General features: G+C 42.6%; 1 protein-coding gene across 18 annotated transcripts in view; it reads right to left on the bottom strand.

Annotated features, from left to right (window-relative positions):
- ncam1a (neural cell adhesion molecule 1a) overlaps positions 1-22,506 on the bottom strand; it is a 497,275-nt gene extending 474,769 nt beyond the window's left edge. For 6 of the 18 annotated variants that reach the window (XM_072593194.1, XM_072593195.1, XM_072593196.1 and 3 more), the window contains exon 1: positions 22,306-22,506. In XM_072593194.1, the coding sequence (XP_072449295.1) occupies positions 22,306-22,357 (52 nt within the window). In that variant the 5' untranslated portion in view covers positions 22,358-22,506. The remainder of the gene's footprint in view (positions 1-22,305) is intronic. The other 12 variants (XM_072593199.1, XM_072593197.1, XM_072593208.1 and 9 more) reach the window with 5 other exon arrangements.
- Positions 22,507-23,030: the final 524 nt, after the last annotated feature.

Below are 23,030 nucleotides of genomic sequence, written 5' to 3'. Positions count from 1 at the left end.
TTCAGGTCAGTACCATCTGCCATACACTTTTTGTTTAGAAACAGAATGTGCAGCGTCCAATTGTATGAACATTAATCTGAGCAAATCAGTTGCAAGAGAGTAAAAAGAACTGGCACAAAAGGATTATAGTACTAACCGGTCTACATATTTAGATGCAGAAGCAAATCACTGCAGATGCTGGAATCTGTACTGAAAACAAAAAGTTGGGAATCACAGTGGGCCAGACAGCACCCTTGGAGAGAGAGCTGCTCTGAAGAGTCATCTAGACTCAAAACATTAGCTTGCTCTCTTTCTCCATGGATACTGCCTCACCCACCGTGATTTCCAACATTTTTATTTTCATTACTAATATAGACCATTACTCTGCTTCCTACATAATCTAGATCTAACACACAAAACTCTCCAGTTCAGAAACACAAGGTGTCTGCAAGCTTTTATTTTTGAGCATTTATTTTAGTGCAGGACTTAAGAAGCAGACAAATGGAAGACGTTCTGTTTGGCTAACCAAATGAAATGTTATACAGTAGTAATAAAACATGTATCACTACTTTGTGCATCAGGTAAGCAATTACATCTGTTGTGTTTTTCAGTGGTTAAACATTCTGTATATCACTTGATAATCCAGAAAACTTATCTCAAGCATTCCAAATCAGAGCAGTTACGCAGCAGCACCTTTAACCAATTGTTTTATTTTTAAGGTGTTGCATTAAGAAGAGTTCAGTTTGGGAGAATGCATACAACCAAAGTATTTTTATGTACACCCATTAATAAAAAAAACATTGTTTCTAGAAGTACCAATAATTATGGCAGTAAATCTCTTGTTTGGGAAGTTCTGCTGAAAATGATTCCCCAAATCATTTTTCATTTTGCAACAGTGAAGAAAACTATCTTGCCTGATGCACAAATGCCTCAATGCGATGTGTAAAACAGAATGGCAGAGAATGCAAGAGAACCTGCCCAGGTGTTTAGCATCAGAGACAGATGCTGTAATGAAGCTCTGGGGATTAAAACCTTTGTACCACTTCCCACTAATGGCTTCATGTACCACAAGGGGGATATTCACCACGCTCTAGTCGACATTTGGGCATAAACAGTAATGCACCATTGGTACCCACAGAAAGTAAACTAACTGGGAGTTTGTTGCGAAGCTGTACATGTTTATTTGTACAATCGCATGGCTTATTGGCAAGATGTCCTATTGAGTTCATAAGCATGAGTTCCAGACACGTGTCAACAGATGGGGGAGCATTTAAACAAAAATTCCAAGTGCACTATAACTTCTTTGCTCTCTAGATCCATTGTTTGGAAACACCAGTTGTCTGAACCCTCTATATTATCATTTTATTATGGTACTCTGGGGACAGAAACATGGAGGATACTGTTTGGACCAAGTTAAATAATATTTATTATTGCAGGGTTTTTTTTGTTTAATGATTGCTTTATGTTTCAGGTAAATTTTTAGATTTATTGTGGTTAAGAATTTTAGCATACCCTAAAATCCAGAAAATTCTGAAACAACTTTGTGCAAACTTTCCGGCCTTGATAAGGGTTACAATGATCAGTTAGGAGAAAGTGAGGACTGCAGATGCTGGAGATCAGAGCTAAAAAATGTGTTGCTGGAAAAACGCAGCAGGTCAGGCAGCATCGAAGGAGCAGGAGAATCGACGTTTCGGGCATAAGCCCTTCCTAAAGAAGGGCTCATGCCCGAAACGTCGATTCTCCTGCTCCTTCGATGCTGCCTGACCTGCTGCACTTTTCCAGCAACACATTTTTCAGTTACACTGATCAGGCTCAACAAACACCAACAATTAATATCAAATGAAATAAATTAACCTCATACCAGGTTGATTTTCTGCACATTGTATCCATATTTTTTTTAAAATGGATTTTAAAACACAGAGATCAAAGTAAGGTATTTAACTATACTTAAAAAAAAATTAGAGTATGAGGTTAATTCAACTTCAGGTTTCAAAGTTTCCATGGCTTAAGTGATTAAACTGGGGATTGGATTTCCCAAGACATTTTTTCTCAATAAGCCAAAAGCAAAACAGCAGCAAAAAAAGTCAAACATTTCTTTTTTAACAACCAACAGGAAAATACAGATAGGAGCAGCAGAGTAAAACAAAGAAACAAAAAAAGATGATAGAAATAAAGCAAATAAAAACCGCAAATGCTGAAAATCTGAAATAAAAGTAGAGAATGTAGGAAATACTCTGCCAGTGTGGCAGTTTTTCCGTGAAGAAAGAAACTGAATTAACGTTCCAAGTTGCAATCTTTCATCAGGCTGCTCCTCACTCCACAGCTGCTGCACTGAGTGCACATTTGTCTCTTTGTGGTCAAAGATGGACATTGGCAATACCTTGGAAAAATGTTGCCCCTCCATCATCTCTCAAATGCAAGGTGACCAGCTGGAGTGCAACTAGGGACCAGCAAAGAGGGCAAAAAATGTGGTGGCAAAGGATGCTGGTCTAATGGGTCACAAACAATCAAACATGGCAATGTTACGGAAGGACTCCGCCAAGTTTTAAGATCCACGTGAAACAATTATCTGTTGATCTGCTGTGGCTTCATCTTTTGTGGATACACAAGTCCCTGGTACGATGAAATACAATGAATATGCTAAACAACGATGACGCCAGCAACGTATTGTGATGACTAATTTGTTTGGACCAACAGCACAGTTGTGCATGAGAACTTAATCAACCAGCGTCAAGGTTTAATGATTACGTGTGGATTGCAAGGGAATTAAGCATTGGTTAGGGAACAACTGCTACGATGCTGGTATGGTTCTAAAAGCATCCCTTCGCAATCTTGCTTTAAAAAAAATTTTATGGTGTTAGTGTTTTTCTTTCTTTGCTTGCACGATAGGCAGTCAATGAAAGACTGCTTTGGCAATGCCTCTACATTAATTCTAGTGTTACTGTGTTAGATCATTGTGATATGTTACTCAGTCTTTTATTGAAAATGTACAGTACACTAATCACAATCTCTCACTACCAGAGACAGCTATAAAAAGCAACAAGTTTTTTTTGAAAAACATGCAACTATGCTGCAAGATTAGAACATATTGGGAAAACAAAATCCCAATGCAATGTTACATTCAGCAGCAATAACTAAAATGATAGCATTATGGGGATAAAACTGCTCTAAATTGAAAATTTATAAATTAGGAATTCCCAAATATTCATTGAAAAGGTATCCACAGGAAGAATTTAATTCTCCTTGAATAATGCAGGAGGAAGATAGATTCTAGCTTCCAAATCTTTAAACATCCACTGAGCTAACAAAACAGACTCTCCATTATTCACTGGGATAGAGGTCACTGTAGCATATGCACTCCAACTTAAATGACATAGCCATGTCACAAGACGTGTATTCAGCATGTACCTTGAGCTTATCAGAGCTGTTGATTACATCATCCAAAGATGAGTCACTCCCAGTTAAAAACCCAACACAATGTACAGACTCCCTGTGGGACAGGAACGCTAAACAACATGAAATGTGGTTACCGAATGGGATTGCTTTTGCACAGAACAGTGTGCTAATTCCCTCGTATTCAGTTCTTCCACTTGAATGGATGAAAACCCTTTCATAACGACAATCGCAATTCCTCCCACCCTCCCTTCCACCCCCTACCCCCCAACACTTGTATTTTTCTCAGGCACACCATGAGACTTCTCAGAGCCCACACAATGCAAATAAGGCCAGCTTTCTTTCATGAAGTGATTAATATGCAGAGACAGCCAGCAGGTTTACTAGGAAGCAACCACCAATATACCTCCTCAAGCATGCTGACGCTTGCCAGCATTAAGTGGAAGAAATCATCCAAGGATTGGCTAACTGAAAGTAACATTGTCCTTTGTTGATTTACTGAAACTCCCTTCAATATACTTTCAGTTGTGACACAAACAATTTGCTATTTTGCTCGAAACAAAACAAACGTAGAAGGATGCCCCATAAATAGAATGAATGAAAAGATAACTGGAATCTGTTAGATTTTTGTTTCATGCCTCATTGCCTGACCAAAGTGATTCAAAAATGATTTTTTTTTCACAATTCTGGCATTGAATTGCCTTCAACCATTCAATTTGAATGGAACACTAGTGCACAATCTGTTAAATGCAACTGTTTCAAACCTTTGTTAGCCACCAATTCTGCAGTACTTGCCAATACAGCTTTTTCACAATTAAATGTCATTTTAATATCCTCAAAAATATACATATAATTGCAGAATCCTTTCACAATTGTACTTCTTTCCAACAAAACAAATGAATACTCTCCACAATAACGTTCAAAATTAAAATTGTTTTGTTTGTTTTAAATCTCTTCGATAAACATTCCACCAGGGGCTGGGTTGCTGCTTTGAATGGCTAGTTGGGTTTTCTCCGAAAACACAACTCCATGGAAGAACATTCTGCATTTTCTCTTAATCAATTATCTTCAAATATCTTTTTTCTGGTAACACCTTGAACATGTGGATTAGAACAGAAGCATTCGTCCTATATATTCTGTGACGACAATATATTTTCCCTGTAGTTTGCATGCAATATATTTGTTCCTACACAATGTTTGACACCATTAAATTACAACCCTACTTTCAACTTTTTTCCACGAGGCACTTGAAGTCTAAAAATAAATGACACACCCCAAACTTTCAACATGAAAACACATCTAGATCAATGTTTCATTATCTCTGGAGGAATTTCTTTGAAATTGCCTTCAAGATCACTTTGTAGATCAAAACAGTTCAATAAAAGTAGGAGCCAATGATATTTTGGTGTACAACCCTTGTGAAGCACATCACATATAGTCTTTACTATTTGGAATCACCCCCAACACTCAGTCATCTTGCTGAACCATTGAATATGTGGAAGAGCTGATCTCCAAGGACATCACCCTGTCCAGTTAGAAACTGCCATGCACAATAAAATAAATGAAATCCAGTATTGTTTCCTTCCATAATATGCATATCATGGAAAGTGTCAATTTCACAAATTGCCATCAAGCCCAATGTTGTTTCTATAACAAGAGTTTGCACTGTTTATAGCAACTGAAGTGTCTGTTGCACAGGAGAAAATGATCACACATTTGCAGTTCCAAAATTCCTCACACAAATGAAAACGTGACCCAATTTTAGAAAGTTAAATTCTTAAACATGTGATGGGATTGCAAGGTTTTGCTGGGTCTTTGTTGTATATTTGAAGTAGTACCTATAGCTGTTGAAGCAGCACTTTCTTGGCACTGATTCTGCTGAACCATGGTCATGAATTGACATTGTTATGACAGGGGGTAGTTTGATGTATATTTAATTTGCTCAAAACCACTTGATGCAAATTTTTAATGTTAAGACAGGTCACTGTGTATACAGTTGAGGGGAAGCTGATGTGCTGTGGAAAATTGAACCATGGTTCACTTGCATCCAGCAAACAACACCACAATAACAAACATGAACAGTCTCAATAGGAGACACAAACAATGGCACTAATATTCAAAGAGGAAAGTTCAATATAATAATGAAATGAATGTGTAAGACAGGAGTAAAAGACGGCTGTAAGATTACCAACCGTAAAACACCCAGGAAACTCTGATTTGTAGATAGAATGCTATCTAAATCCCTCAAATTACAGCCTTGTAATACAGTCACAGCCATCTGTAACTCTATTTCTTCAATATTTGAACACAAAATGCACAAATGAGAACTTAAATCAGCTAAAATATCCATAATCTTCTCTCCTTTTATCCATCATAATCTAAAAGGAATATTGTGATCATAAAAAGACAAACTACTACTGACCCCAAACCTCTATTAGGGTGGTTACTACTTGATACTTTCCTCAATACGTTTTTTGTTCATTATGATGCAAAACGTATAGTTAAAAATGTGAAGGGCTGACAGCTAGCAAGCATGTCTGTTGATCCTGTTTCATTGTTAAATATTAAATCCCAGCACTTGACCCATCAACCACCTTCCCTCATCGTCCAGCCTATTCCCATTGTGCTCTTCACTGTGTGCTTTATTCACATAGTGTTTCTGCTCCAATGCAAACCACCCAGCCATCAGTCCTATGTTTATCTAATGTCATCCCAGTTTTATTTTCACACGAACAGCTCTCATGTTCCCATGGAGTCCTCTCCATGAACTCCAGTACCTCCTTTCTATACATCGCCCCTCTGCCTCTTGTTACTGTCACCAGCTGTATGCAGTCGACATAGGTTCCCCTATGCCGTGAACTTTCCACCTCAAAAGATTATCAAAACCATTTTCTTTCCTACAGTGACTTTAGACAGAAGTCTATGGCACAGAGTTTGTTTAATCAGCTTCACTGCAGCTTTCACTGCACTTAGTTTAATCTTGCTGTGTAACAAAATCTCTTGCCTAGTTCCATGCAAAAAATATGGTATTCCAACAATGTATCCCCACGCAACATGCCCATCTGACAGGTAATAAAATCTATAACATGATTATTTTACTTTGACATTTTTTCTCCACACCAGTTGTTTTATGTAATCTGTTTCCTGCATGGTAGCCTCCATACTCACACTAGTTTGGGAACCCCTATGTGAATCAAATTACAGCTGCAGAGATTTTAGCAGCTGTCTTGCATTTCAGTTGAAAAATGGCTGTAACAACATTTTCCGTTAACATACCAGGTGCCATTACCAAGCTACAAATCTCTTATGCATTCTGTTAACTATGTTATCTTGACCCTCTTGAGTATTAGTTTGTGAAATAATGGTTCTTGAAAACAAAATGCTGAAAAACAAGAAAGGGAACTATTATTAAAATATATAGATAGACTGTATTTTGTCATACAAAAGCTATACTCTTTATACAAGTTATTTTATTCCTGTTTTACTTAGAATATTTGAGAAAACAGTCCCAGGATGTAAAATTAAATTACCTTATCTTTTTCTTGTTATAATTCAATTGGACAGTCAATTTACATTCACTAGCTACAGCAGAATTAGCATACACAGCAAAACAAATAAACGATAAACGGAAGGAAAAAAATGCAGTTCATTGTAACATGCCTAATAGAAGCCCACAGCTTATTTCTATAAACTGGTCAAACGACTTCAGGTGTGAATGTCATTATTATAAAATTCCAGAGAAACGTTTCACTCAGACCATCGACAACTAAATTCATCAACACTAACTGCTCTTCATTAACAAATGTCATACCTCAACAGCCTCTAGAAACAAACGAGTTACAAAATAAACACTATTACTCCATGATTTTTTTTCTGAATGCACTCATATAAACAAATTAAGAGTAAGAAAACTAAACAGCCAAGTTGTTAGACTTAACAGCACATAATAACAGCCAACACACAAGAGAAGAAAGCATAGCATCATCTGGTCTATTGAACACTAATATACCTCCATTAAAAACATCTACTAGGACATCAGGCATGTTTTTGGTACAAGGCATTCTTGTCATATCTGCACAAAGTAACTATTCATTCTTTGTGAATTAAACAAAAGATGACTGTCACAGATTAAGGAGAGCTCTGAGCAGCAAAAGTGAAAACATATACCTCTTGATTGAAGCTTCTAAAAAGACAGTGTTTTAACAACCTCCCAATAAAATTTCCACAGCATTGATCTTGAGCAGTGTACGAGCTGTAGCTAGTGTCTTTCAAAATCCCACTCAGTCTGACTACAACAGCAATGGTAAGAACTGCAACACAACTTCACTGCAGCAATACCTCACTTGGCTGACACAAAGTTAAAAAAAATGCTACACTCACTGATACTGTAACAGACAGGCTTGGAACATTTACCTATTGTTCTGCAAAGTTTGCAAATATTTGCAAGTAACTTTCATCTTCGCTCTCATTGTTATTTCTATTTCTAGTTTTGTTTGCCCCTTAATTCAGTCGATTTCAATGTTCAACCCATTATTTGTCTATTTTTACTTGCTCCTAACTTAAAACTCCCTTTTTTAAAAAAATAAAACCTCCTCTGAGGGGTTTTGTAATTCTGTATGAAATTCCTAGTGATGTTCTTGTAGCTATCAAATAAACTAATAGTGCCACAAGAGATGGTTTCTCAACAAGGAAACTTTCCTATTGTCAAAACCCTAAGTTATAGCACCTTGTGTGGGTGGTGATTCAACATTCTGGATCGTCTCTGGCTCTAACATTTGAACTCAGTGTTGCAACCTGTCAAAAAGGATCATTAATTTGGGTGGCACGGTAGCACAGTGGTTAGCACTGCTACCTCACACTACTAAAGACCCAGGTTCAATTCCTGCCTCAGGCAACTGACTGTGTGGATTTTGCACATTCTCCCCACGTCTGTGTGGGTTTCCTCCCACAGTCCCAAAACTTGCAGGTTAGGTAAATTGCCTGTAGTGTTAGGTGTAGGGGAATGGGTCTGGGTGGGTTGTGCGTCAGTGTGGACTTCATGGGCTTAATATTCCAACAGTGGCCCAACCATTGTCCTGTACAGCCGCAACATGACCTCCCAACTCCTGTACTCAATACTCTGACCAATAAAGGAAAGCGTACCAAACGCCTTCTTCACTATCCTATCTACCTGTGACTCCACTTTCAAGGAGCTATGAACCTGCACTCCAAGGTCTCTTTGTTCAGCAACACTCCCTAGGACCTTACCATTAAGTGTATAAGTCCTGCTAAGATTTGCTTTCCCAAAATGCAGCACCTCGCATTTATCTGAATTAAACTCCACCTGCCACTTCTCAGCCCATTGGCCCATCTGGTCCAGATCCTGTTGTAATCTGAGGTAACCCTCTTCGCTGTCCAGTACACCTCCAATTTTGGTGTCTTGTTTTGCTATTCTGTTTCTATTGCAGTTGTATTTAGTTGATATCTGGAACTTTGGTTCTTCAGTTGCTGCAATGCACCCTGGATAATATAGCTGCATTTTTTTTTGAAAGATGTAAAACTATATCTATATGGAACTCAATTTTCTCAAAGGATTCTACAGGACATCTGTGACATTTCCAATTCGGAGAGTCAAGTTCCAGGTCACAAAAGGAGAGCTGTTATATGAATGGAAACTTCAAATATCACAAAACTAACTGGCTCACCTGATAAGCTACACTCTTGTGAATTGCCAAAAGAATAGGTAAAACGAAGAAAATATCAGCAGCAGAAAATGCATCTTGGATAGTAGCTCTCGATGTGGTTTCCTCTACACTGGGGAGACAGGACACCAAATTGCAGAATGTTTCAGAGAACATCTCTGGGACACACGCACAAAACAACCCCACTGCCTTGTGGCCAAACACTTCAGCTCCGCCTCCCACTCCGCCAAGGACATGCAAATCCTGGGCCTTCTCCACTACCAAACTCTAGCCACCCGACACCTGGAGGAAGAACGGATTTTCCGTCTTGGGACCCTCCAACCACACGGGTTCAATGTGCATTTCAGCAGTTTCCACACTTCCTCCCTCCACCATATCCCAGATCCAACTCAGCACTGCCCTCTTGAACTGTCCTACCTGTCCATCTTCCTTCCCACCTATCCACTCCACCCTTCTCTCCGGCCTATCACCTTGACCCCAACTTCATCTACCTATCGCATTCCCAGCTACCTTCACCCCAACCCCACCCCCCTCTTATATATCCTTTTGGTCCACCTCCTCTTTCCTGGTGAAGAGCTTATGCTCGAAATGTCGACTCTCCTGCTCCTCAGATGCTGTCTGACCTGATGTCCTTTTCCAACACCACACTCTCAACTCTGATCTCCAGCATCTGCAGTCCTCACTTTCTCCTAGTAGCTTTTAAAGCCAAAGGCATTGCTTTGGCCAGTCATGAGAAGCCCCATTTGATATTCAGCTTCACTGGAGAGACAAGAATTGAATACCAAATACAGGGGTAACACAACCCAACAAAGAACTCATTTTGCCTCATGGTCAAAATTTGGGTTGAACACTTATGCTTTACTCATGTGATGTATATGTACATGAAAAATTGCATGTTGGTGCTCTCTAACATGATAAGGATTTCTAGGCATTAATAAAACCTAACAGCATAAAGTTGCCGTTGTTCCAGAAAACCACAGGGCTGCTCTCTCATTCAAGAGACAGAAGACTGGTGCTGGTTTAACCAGAGGGTCACCACACCTCAGTCAATGGGTGAGGTTGAGAAAGAGAAACCTCCAAGGATGCGAGAATTGAACCTATGCTGTTGGCATCACTCTGCATTGAAAACTAGCCATCCATGGCCGAACAGTGACCGCCTATATCAACCAATCCAATAAAATGGTCAGATTGTTATAGGTCCATGTTTTTATACAGTGGAATTTCCCACATTTTGAAGTAAACCAAACTACGCAGAAGCCAGAGTCCTTTACAAGGGAAGGTCTATGGTGAGGAAGGAGTGGATAAAATTTGGCAAGTGTGATACGTGTAACTGTTCCATCCCACTGCTAACAAAGCAACACGAGCAAGAGTTGGCCTTTCAGCCCACTGAGCCTGCTCAGCCATTTAATATAACCATGGTTGATTACTTAATGCTTTTAAACTACACCAACACCTTAATATCCTGATACCACCATAATCAAGAAAAAAGGTGGTCAACATCTACTTTAAAAATAGTGAAAGTCTGAGCTTCAAAAGTATTTGCGATAGAGTATTTCAAACATCCACTACCTTCAGAGCAAAATTATTTCTCCCCATCTGTCCTAAATAGCATTCCTCTGAATTTTAAATTATGCTGCCTTGGTTGAGGCTCGCGAACTGAGGCAGACTGGTCTGTATACTAGTCTGTATCTACTCTGCCTGTCCTTTTCATTATTTGTCAGGTTTCTTTGCAATTACTTCTTTTTCTTCAAAACTCAAGACAACATACAGACCTGATTTGCCCAATCTCTCTTCATAAGCAAACTGCAATCCCCCAACGGCAATAAGAATCTTTCCCGAGATAAAGGGGACCAAAACCACATACACTACTCCAGGTGAGGTCTAACCAAGCTCTTACACAGCTGAAGTAAGAATTTACTGCTTCTTTTCTCAAAATCTTGCGATAAAGGCCAACCTTACTGATAGCTTGCTGCATCTTCATTCACCTTCAGTTAATTATTGACAATGATATCCAAGCTCCTTTGCACATCTACACTTTTCAACCTTTCAACATTTAAGAAAATCTGTAAACCTCTGTTCTTCCTACTAAAGTGGATAACCTCACATTATATTTCATCTGCATGTTCTTACCCAATGACAGTACCTATCCAAATGCTCCTGAAACCATTTTACATCTTCCATACAATCCAAACTCCTGCTTAGCATTGAATTGCTTGCAAATTTTAGAAGCAGTCCACGCAACAACATCTGGACAACATCTAAGCTTGGGTTAAATAGTGGCAAGTGACAATGACACCACACAAATACCAGACAATGACCATCTCCAATAAGAGACAAATTTAACTATCACTCAAATATAATGGTATTACCATCACTGAATTCCCCACAATCAACACCCTGGGAGTTACCAGTGACCAGAAATAGAACTGGTTTAGCCATATAAATATTGTGGCTAGAAGAACAAGTCAGAGACTATGAATACTGCAGCAACTAATTCATCTCCCTACTCCCCAAAACCTGTTCCACCAACTACAGGACTCAAGTGAAGAGTATGGAGGAAAACTTCCCACTTGCTTGGATAGGTGCAGTTCCAGCAACACTCAAGACATTTGATACTATCCAGGACAAAGCAACCCGCTTGATGGACACCACAGCCACAAACATCAAGTCCCTCTGCCACCGACACTGAGTAGCAGCAGTATCTACCAATGACATGATACCCTATAGAAATTCACCAATCCTTAGAAAACACCTTCCAAACCCATGACCAATACCATCTAGAAGGACAAGGGCATAGGATCATCACTCCCTGCTCCCCAAGCCACTCACCAAACTGAATTGGAAATATAGCATTGTTCCTGGGTCAATTCCCTGAGTAAATTCCCTTGCTAACTGCATTGTGTGTCCACCTGGAGAATATGGACTGCAGCAGTTCGAGAGGCAACTCATCACCACCTTCTCAGTGCAACAAGAGACTGTCAACAAATGCTGCCTAGACCAGTGATGCTCATGTCCCATGAGTGAATTTTAAATATTACATTTGCTCCCCCTGTCCAAATCATTGATATGTCTGTTTAGAGGACATAGTTCTAATGGTGACTTGGGCAGAAATTCCCTTGCTATTGTTCACTATGGAATATGTTTTGACTGGCATCCTACAATGGACAGAGAAAAGGACTAGACCAGACAATTAGGGAGGGAAAAGTCCCAGGTGATTGGGTGAAATGCCAGGTTTACACCTTCAGCTGATCCTGAGGTCTGTTGATTTTGAGAGTTAAAATCACGGAGCAGCCCTGTGCCTGGCCATCAGCTGCCGAACTAACCAGTCTGGTTAGTATTTCTTCCAATACGTCTGTTTCTTACTTCAGGCTGTCCATTGCCCATTTCAATGCAGGAACAGGTACACCCTCATTACATGGAAAGTAACTCAAAATAAGGCTATTCACAGTGTAACATATCGAAATGTACATTAATGACTCTCTTTTGTACTTACTTTCCCTTAAAAATCAACAGGATATAGTTAAAAGCCGGAAGCCAATATTAGAATTCCCTGGTAACCACAAGAAGCTATTAATTTAGTTTCAGCCCTGGTACTCACCTTTGGATTTCCACTGTTCCATACAAACTGAAGGGATTTTATTTCCCAAAACACTAATAGCTGATGTACAATCAACTGAATATAAAATAATAATAATAAAATAATAATAAAAAAAACAGGAGGCAAAACCTACACATTGTTAGCGGTTTGTGCACAGCAAAACCCACATTTCATACAGTCAGCTCATTTCACAAAAATGGCATTTTTTTTGTAAAGGTTACACATCATGCCTTTCTAATCAATTAGGATTTAACTTTGTTTTTTCTATGTTGAAATGGAATCCTTCTAAGCTTCTAGTGTCTACAAACATGTCCAATCCAACTCAGACACATTTGAGACTTTTTCTTTGTTGTGCTTTAAGACTACATTTTACACTCAATGGATTTATTAACAGATTTTTAAAATAAAATATATTTCAAATACCAGCAGGTCAATGTTAAACATAAAAAAAACTTCCCTGCTGCAAGTCTTTTTGATTTTTTTTCACAAAAGGCAGACACTCCTGTTTTTTTTTCTTTTTACCCCCACACTACCGCCTAACTGCGGTAGTGCTTATTTTTCCCCAGCACCCATGGTGTGTGTGCAGTGTGAGCAAATCTTTTTGAAACTGGGATATGCTGCACTTTCATTGGTGCACTTGTATCAGAGAAGGTTCACAAGGTTGGCAGGTGCTGTGAAGGAGTTGTTGTAAGAGGAAGATTGATCAGATTGAACTTCTACTCAGTACAGTTTAGAAGAATAAGAGATTACCTTGTTTAAAGGTGACTGGGCAGATGCCGAGGGGATGTTTCCACTCACAAGGCTATGTAAACTTAAGGGGTATAATTTCACTGTAAAGAGGTTGACCCCATCACTGAGGTAGCATTTCTTCTGAGAATTTGGTGATATTTAGAATCCTCTGTTCCAGAGAGCTATGAATGCAGACTGGTTGAATATATCCAGGATTGGGAGAGAGACAGATGTTTGAATGATGTAAGAATCAAAGGTTAAGGGGACCAGGGACAAAAATGGAGGTCAAGATCACAGCAGCCATTATCATATTGACTGGTCAAGTACACTGTACAGACTACATGATGTACTCCTTCTTTGGTTCCACTGGGATATATCACAGTAAAGCAAAGCAAAGGGTAAGCATGGCTGAAGGCAAGCAGGCAGGGGCAGCAGGCACTAAAAAAGGCAAATGGTATGTTGGCCTTCATTGAGAGAGAAGTTTCAAGTACAGGAGCAGTGAGGTGTTGTTGCAGTTATAGAGGGGCTTTGGTGAGGCCACACCGAGAATATTATGTGCAGTTTTGGTCTCCTTTTCCAAGAAACGATGCTCTTGCTGTTGAGGAAGTGCAGCGGAGGTAAACCAGGCTGATTCCAGAGATGGTGAGACTGATGTTATGAGGAGAGACTGGAGTTCAGACAAGTTGGAGGGGAGTGTGTGGATCTCATACAGACTTATAAAATTGTAACAGGACTAGACAAGGTAGATGCAGGGAGGATGTTTTCGATGGAGGATATGTCCAAAGTCAGGGGTCACAGTCTGAGGACTCAGGGTAGAACATTTAGGACAGTGATGAGGAGACAGGGGTGAGCCTGTGGAATTCATTACCAAAGAAAGTAGATGATACCAAAACGTCGAATGGATTCAAGAGGCAGCTAAATATGGTAACTGGGGTAAATGGGATCAACTGTTATGGGCAGAAACTAGGATTAGGCTATTGAGTTGGACAATCAGCCGTAATCATGATGAATGCGGAACAGGCTCAAAGGGCCAAATGGCCTCCTCCAGCTCCTATCTTCTTTGTTTCTGTGTAACTATCCAACAGATAAAGCATGGCCCACAACATCCTGTCAGACATGAAGCCTATGTGTCTGATTTAACATTGCATGCAGCAGTGATATCAGAGGCAAATGAAGATCCCATGTTAGCAGTCATTGTCCTTTATGCATTTGCATGCCGCTGTGCCCACCCACTGGGGTACATCATAGTTATAGCCATGTGTCCATTCACTGGGGTCTGTCACAGTTATGGCACAGTACCCATTCCCTGGAGTATAACACAGACATGATCATGTGCCCATTCACTGGAGTATATCACAGTCATGGCCATGTGCCCACCAACTAGTGTATATCATAGCAATGGCCATGTGCCCATTCCCTGGGGGATATCACAGTAATGGCCAAGTGCCCACTCACTGTGGTACATCATAGTAATGGCCATGTGCCCATTCCCTGGGGTATAACACAGTCATGGCCATGTGCCCATTCCCTGGGGTATAACACAGTCATGGCCATGTGCCCATTCCCTGGGGTATAACACAGACATGGTCATGTGCCCATTCCCTGGGGTATAACACAGTCATGGCCATGTGCCCATTCCCTGGGGTATAACACAGTCATGGCCATGTGCCCATTCCCTGGGGTATAACACAGACATGGTCATGTGCCCATTCCCTGGGGTATAACACAGACATGGCCATGTGCCCATTCCCTGGGATATATCGCAGACATGGTCATGTGCCCATTCCCTGGAGTATAACATTGTAATGGCCATCTGCCTATTCATTGGGGTATATCACAGTATTGGCCATGTGCCCATTCCCTGGAGTATAATACAGTCATGGCCATGTGCCCACCTACTAGTGTATATCATAGCAATGGCCATGTCCCATTCCCTGGGGGATATCACAGTAATGGCCATGTGCCGACCCACTGGGGATGTCACAGTAATGGCCATGTGCCCACTCACTGGGGATGTCACAGTAATGGCCATGTGCCCACGCACTGTGGTATATCACAGTCATGGCCATGTGCCCACCTACTAGTGTATATCATAGCAATGGCCATGTGCCCACTCACTGGGTATATCACAGTAATGGCCATGTGCCCACACACTGTGGTATATCACAGTCATGGCCATGTGCCCACCTACTACTGTATATCATAGCAATGGTCATGTGCCCATTCCCTGGGGTATATCACAGTATTGGCCATGTGCCCACACACTGTGGTATATCACAGTCATGGCCATGTGCCCACCTACTACTGTATATCATAGCAATGGTCATGTGCCCATTCCCTGGGGTATATCACAGTATTGGCCATGTGCCCACCCACTGGGGTATAACACAGTCATGGTCCAGTGCCCATTCCCTGGAGTATTTCACAGTCATGGCCATGTGCCCATTCATTGGGGTATATCACAATAATGGCCATGTGCCCATTCATTGGGGTATATCACAATAATGGCCATGTGCCCATCCAATGGGGCATATCACAATAATGGCCATGAGCCCATTCATTGGGGTTTATCACAATAATGGCCATGTGCCCATTCATTGGGGTATATCACAATAATGGCCATGAGCCCATTCATTGGGGTTTATCACAATAATGGCCATGTGCCCATTCATTGGGGTATATCACAATAATGGCCATGAGCCCATTCATTGGGGTTTATCACAATAATGGCCATGTGCCCATTCATTGGGGTATATCACAATAATGGCCATGTGCCCATCCACTGGGGTATATCACAATAATGGCCATGAGCCCATTCATTGGGGTATATCACAATAATGGCCATGAGCCCATTCATTGGGGTTTATCACCATCATGGCCATGTGCCCATCCACTGGGGTATACCACAGTCATGGCCATGTGCCCATTCCCTGGGGGATATCACAGTCATGGCCATGTGCCCACCCACTGGGGGACGTCACAGTAATGGCATGTGCCCACCCACTGAGGGACAGCACAGTAATGTCCATGTGCCCACCCACTGGGGTATATCACAGTCATGGCCATGTGCCCATTCCCTGGGATATATCACAGTGATGGACATGTGCCCATTCATTGGGGTATAACACAGTCATGGCCATGTGCCCATTCATTGGGGTATAACACAGTCATGGCCATGTGCCCACCCACTGGAGTATATCACAGTAATGGCCATGTGCCCACCCATTGGGGTATAACACAGTCATGGCCATATACCCACCCACAGGAGTATATCACAGTAATGGCCATGTGCCCACCCATTGGGGTATAACACAGTCATGGCCATATACCCACCCACAGGAGTATATCACAGTAATGGCCATGTGCCCATCCACTGGGGTATAACACAGTAATGGCCATGTACTCGCCCACTGGAGTATGACACAGTCATGGCCAAGTGCCCACCCACTAGCATATATTACAGTGATGGACATGTGCCCATTCATTGGGGTATGACATAGTCATGGCAATGTACCCATTCCTTGGGGTATATCACAGTGATGGACAAGTGCCCATTCATTGGGATATAACACAGTCATGGCCATGGGCCCACTCACTGGGGTATATCACAATCATGGCCATGTGCCCACTTACTGAGGTATATCACAGTATTGGCCATGTGTCCATTCCCTGGAGTATAACACAGTCATGGCCATGTACGCATGACTAGTGTATATCATAGCAATGGCCATGTGCCCATTCCCTGGGGGATATCACAGTAATGGCCATGTGCCCACCCACTGGGGATGGCACAGTAATGGGCATGTGCACACACACAGTGGTATATCACAGCAATGGCCATGTGCCCATTCCCTGAGTATAACACAGACATGGCCATGTGCCCACCCACTGGGGTATATCACAGTCATGGGCATGTGCCCACCCACTGGGGATGGCACAGTAATGGGCATGTGCACTCACACAGTGGTATATCACAGCAATAGCCATGTGCCCACTCACTGGGGTCTATTACAGACATGGGCATTTGCCCACTCACTGGGGTAATCACAGTCATGGGTATGTGCCCATTCATTAGCATTTTTCACAGTCATGGGTATGTGCCCATTCATTGGGGTATATCACAGCAATGTCGATGTGCCCATTCCCTGGAGTATATCACAGCAATGGCCATGTGCCCACACACTGTGGTATATCACAGTCATGCCATGTGCCCATTCCCTGGGGTATAACACAGTCATGGCCATGTACCCATTCATTGGGGTATATCACAGTAATGGCCATGTGCCCATCCACTGGAGTATATCACAGTCATGGCCATGTGCCCACCCACTGGGGTATATCACTGTAATGACCATCTGCCCATTCCCTGGGGTATATCACAGTCATGGCCATGTGCCCACACACTGTGGTATATCACAGTCATGGCCATGTGCCCATTCCCTGGGGTATATCACAGTCATGGACATGTGCCCACACACTGTGGTATATCACAGTCATGGCCATGTGCCCATTCCCTGGGGTATATCACAGTCATGGCCATGTGCCCATTCCCTGGGGTATAACACAGTCATGGCCATGTGCCCATTCCCTGGGGTATATCACAGTCATGGCCATGTGCCCATTCCCTGGGGTATATCACAGTCATGGCCATGTGCCCATTCCCTGGGGTATAACACAGTCATGGCCATGTGCCCATTCCCTGGGGTATAACACAGTCATGGCCATGTGCCCATTCCCTGGGGTATAACACAGTAATGACCATCTGCCCATTCCCTGGGGTATATCACAGTCATGGCCATGTGCCCATTCCCTGGGGTATATCACAGTCATGGCCATGTGCCCACCCACTGGGGGATATCACAGTCATGGCCATGTGCCCATTCATTGGGGTATATCACAGTCATGGCCATGTGCCCATTCATTGGGGTATATCACAGTCATGGCCATGTGCCCATTCATTGGGGTATATCACAGTCATGGCCATGTGCCCACCCACTGGGGTATATCACAGTCATGGCCATGTGCCCATTCATTGGGGTATATCACAGTCATGGCCATGTGCCCACCCACTGGGGTATATCACAGTCATGGCCATGTGCCCATTCATTGGGGTATATCACAGTCATGGCCATGTGCCCACCCACTGGGGTATATCACAGTCATGGCCATGTGCCCACCCACTGGGGTATATCACAGTCATGGCCATGTGCCCATTCCCTGGGGTATAACACAGACATGGTCATGTGCCCATTCATTGGGGTATATCACAGTCATGGCCATGTGCCCATTCATTGGGGTATAACACTGTCATGGCCATGTGCCCATTCCCTGGGGTATAACACAGACATGGTCATGTGCCCATTCATTGGGGTATATCACAGTCATGGCCATGAGCCCATTCATTGGGGTATATCACAGTCATGGCCATGTGCCCATTCATTGGGGTATATCACAGTCATGGCCATGTGCCCATTCATTGGGGTATATCACAGTCATGGCCATGTGCCCATTCATTGGGGGATATCACAGTCATGGCCATGTGCCCATTCATTGGGGTATAACACTGTCATGGCCATGTGCCCATTCCCTGGGGTATAACACTGTCATGGCCATGTGCCCACCCACTGGGGTATATCATAGTCATGGCCATGTGCCCACCCACTGGAGTATATCACAGTCATGGCCATGTGCCCACCCACTGGAGTATATCACAGTCATGGCCATGTGCCCATCCATTGGGGTATATCACAGTAACGCCCTGATGCTGACACTGGGCACTTACAGAGGCAGTCTCCAGCCAGCACCGTGTTGGGATTTCGCTTTACAGCGAGGACAGCTAACGCTGAACACGCCTTTCCCTCTGAGCTCCACCTCAACCACGGCCCCACACCCTGCGCTGGAATATCGCCGCTATATTTATCTGCACGGCCGTTTCATCTTCAGTCCCTCCTCCCATTTCAAAAATGCATCTCGGGTTGCAAACGTTTATTTTCGTCCTCGAACGAGCCACTTGCATTTTTTAAAGAAAAAGCACCTCTCGCTTCTAAAGCTGTCTCGACAAAAACGATAAACCTTTCATGCCTTTAACCCCCACTCCCCCTCTCCAAACGATAACCCTTTCCCTGTCTCTTTCGCGTGTCTTCTCTGTGAGAGACAGGGAGAGTGCAGACAGGAGCCGTTCTGCTCTGAACCTACCACCGTCCACTCCCCCAAGAAATCTCTCATTCCCAGTCAGGGAGGCTCCCACTGTCACTGGGAGCAGATGGAGTCGCAGAGTCTGGGTTTTCCCCCACCGGGTCTCTCCAACACTGTCTGGAGAGTCTAGTGGAAACACTGCATCAGAGCTGCTTTATTCCCCAGAGCTGAAAGCGACTCGTCTTCCTTTTCCACGGTCCCTGATTCCCCCCTTTTAAATATATATATATACACACACAAAAACTTCTCTCTGAGACTGAGGGTGGATAGCAAATGCAAATCCCCTATATTCACTTCATTAGAAGACATCTCATCCAAAAGGCAAAGAGTTTGCGGCCTGGGGAGCGAGCTGTTCCATTTGTATTGACTCTGCTTCCCTTTATTGTGGTGGGGCAAGAGACAGAGAGACAGACAGATAAAGAGAGAGACAGATAGACAGAGAGACAGAAGGCAGAGATAGAGAGAGAGAGACACAGAGAGAGACAGAATGAGAGATAGAGAGAGACAGACAGAGATAGAGAGAGAGAGAGAGACAGAGATAGAGAGAGAGACAGACAGAGAGAGAGAGACAGACAGACAGAGGGAGTACCTGGACCCAGGGAAATACTGAGAGGATAGAGATACCGGCCTGAACTGGAACACGTCTGATTTTTTTTGGTTTAAAGTCTGATGTTGACGAGGGGCGAAGATTTACAAATTTCACCCCGGATAAATAAGTGAGACACTTTAAACAAGGAAAATGCCTCCCGTCACCTTTCTTTTGATGAGGAGTTGATTATTTAATGCAATCTGCATGGAATTGTCATGGGCTTTTTACAATTCTGTAAAAATTAAACCGATTAAAGACATCCCACCCCCCAAAAAGCGGTAAGAATCCGGGGCTCGGTTGGAGAATGAGAACAAGTCACCAAGTCAGCGCTTCACACGTCTCAGTGTTTGTTCCCCCAGATAAATGAACGCCCCTTTCAAACTCCACTGGGACCCGTGTCTACAAACATCGAAGCCCCGAGTCTGTGAAACAACAAAGGACTCCGACACGCAACGCAGAAACTGTTAGTTGGAGCTTTTCAAACATTGGGGGTAATTGCAGTATCAACCCAGGGGGAAGTGGCAAGAAATTGGCATCCTCTTGTCAATAGAACAATGTTTTCCTCCAATTAAAGATGCGATTTCACTCCTGATTACAGCCACCCGGCTCTTTTTTATTGTGTTTGGGAATTTTTCTGGACGCAATCCAAGAAAGGAGATTTAGAAACGAGCTTCCTTCGAATCTAATTATTTATTTTGTTTGGCTCTAGCGTTTATAAGCCGCTGGGGAAGGGGGGGGGGGAGGTTAGAGGGGGAAAGAGAGAGAGATTTGGCCAGCACTCAATCCAACCTTAGAGCGGCTTTCTCTCTGAAAGAGGCGGATAGCAGCGCTCCTACGGTCATCAGGGGACCAGTCGCCGATTTATTAATCTTTAAATCCTCAGTAACATTGTGTCACTCTGATGGAACAGAGGAGAGAGTGAGTTAAAAGGAAGCCAACGCTGAGCTCGACAGCGAAAAGGGGGATTAACAAATCGCTGGCTGGAAACCCTGTGGAAATTTGCAATCAACACCGTCTCCCCACAAATCCCACGACACTAAAAAAAATGATTTGTTTTACCCTATTTAATTCGCACTTGCGTCACCCAGTGAGACCCACAATGTCCCAGTTCAAAACCAGATACCTTTCCAAAATAAAATGCACATCGCCTCTTTTCCAAGACCAGTTAAACCGTAGTCTGTTTTTTTTAAAAAGGCATCATTTGGATCGATCTTGCTTTTTTTAAAAAAAGGATCGTACCAGAAGAGAAACAGCGAATAAAAAGATAACGGTTTCCCGCCCAAAGGTAAAACGGGAACACAGTTTGATCAGAGGAACTGCATTACACTTCAATTTCATCCCTTGTTTTATTTTTCACCCGTCTCCCTCTTTGAACATGTCACACTGAAAAAAAGCAACGCAGCCTATTGTCCCAGACCTTACAAATGGGCAGTAGTTTATATCAGAGACAGAAGTGTCTGTCCCGTTTACTGGGAATAATAGAACCACTGCAGAAAAATAACCCATCCATTTCTTTAAACCCATGTTTCATTTTTAAATGGCATAAAAATGGATACATCAGATGAAACATACAAAAGGTTCCAATTAAAAAAAAGCACAGGCTTGTTCATTCAGCACCTCCTGCTGGAGACAGATTCCAGCTCCTTATTTGCACTGTCTTTTCTTATTCGAGATAGCAATTCAATGTTTAAAATCTGTAATTAACATCAGAAACGGAGAAAGGAAATAAAACACATTTCACAGATTTTGCTGCAACAGACCACTGGTTACTCAAGAAATCTGTCATTTATTTAGGAGGATGGGGGCAGATTTTTTTTCACACCAGCGAGGAAAATCATTACACACAAATATTTCACCTTACTGAAGACCACCAGAACAAAGAAATCACTGCCTTGATATCAATCCAGCAGAACTGCTACCTATAATCCAAAATTTCTTGCAGCTTTTATAAAACAAATCAAGCACATAACTGACTGAACAAAAAGAAAATCTGCATTTGCAGAAGATTATAATGAAACATTGCACTGTTGTTTCTGCGAAGGAATTACTACGTTTGGTTAACAACTGTAATCTTTGCAACACTTGCAATCTACTTTCTTTTACAGTGAGTAGCTGGGGGAGGAAAGGCTGGTAAATCGTACCTGTGGTGCTAATAAAGAGTAGCCCGGTTAGGAAAATCCTGGTTTGTAACATTGTTGGTGCTTGGAATTTGGCTGTTGGAGGTAAATGGCTGGTGCTTTTCAATCCGCTGCTCCCTCTCTGTGTGTGTGTGTGTCTCTCTCTCTCTCTCGCTGCTGTTGCTGCTGCTGCTGCTGCTGGGATCCGAGACGGCAATCCCCGCACACGCTGCTCGCGAGTCGCTTCTGCCTCCACCTAATCACACCGCCCTCCTTTAATCCACGCCGTATCCTCCCGCCGTGCTGCCACACTCCGAAAGTAGTCCCTCACCCCCCCCACCCCCCTCCCTTTAAGTATCCTCGATCTGTCTTCCTCCGCCCTCACCGTAGACATTCCTGAAGCCCTGGATCCCGAGATTTATTCCTGGAGGTGCACTGTATGACCACCACCCTCTTCCCCAATCGCAGCAAGTGTCAGAAGGTTTTCCCCCAGAGTTGGAAGACAAGGGGGAGGAAGAATTTTCCCCGGGGGGGATGAAATGTACTGCAAATTGAAAACTTGGAATTGCAGTGGAGCTCCATGTTGAAGGACAGTGGGTCCCTGCTTTACAAATTTCTGACTTGCAAATGCTCCTTCTTTTGAATGCAATCCCATATAGGACTTTGTTTATCTTAATTTTATAGATTCCACATGTAAATGTAGCTTTGAACTGCTCTCTTATATTGTCCTGAATTGTGGTCCAACTTGC

Source organism: Chiloscyllium punctatum, chromosome 23 (assembly GCF_047496795.1).
Source record: "Chiloscyllium punctatum isolate Juve2018m chromosome 23, sChiPun1.3, whole genome shotgun sequence".
Taxonomy (NCBI): Eukaryota; Metazoa; Chordata; class Chondrichthyes; order Orectolobiformes; family Hemiscylliidae; genus Chiloscyllium; species Chiloscyllium punctatum.
This window is presented reverse-complemented; position numbering and strand designations above follow the sequence as displayed.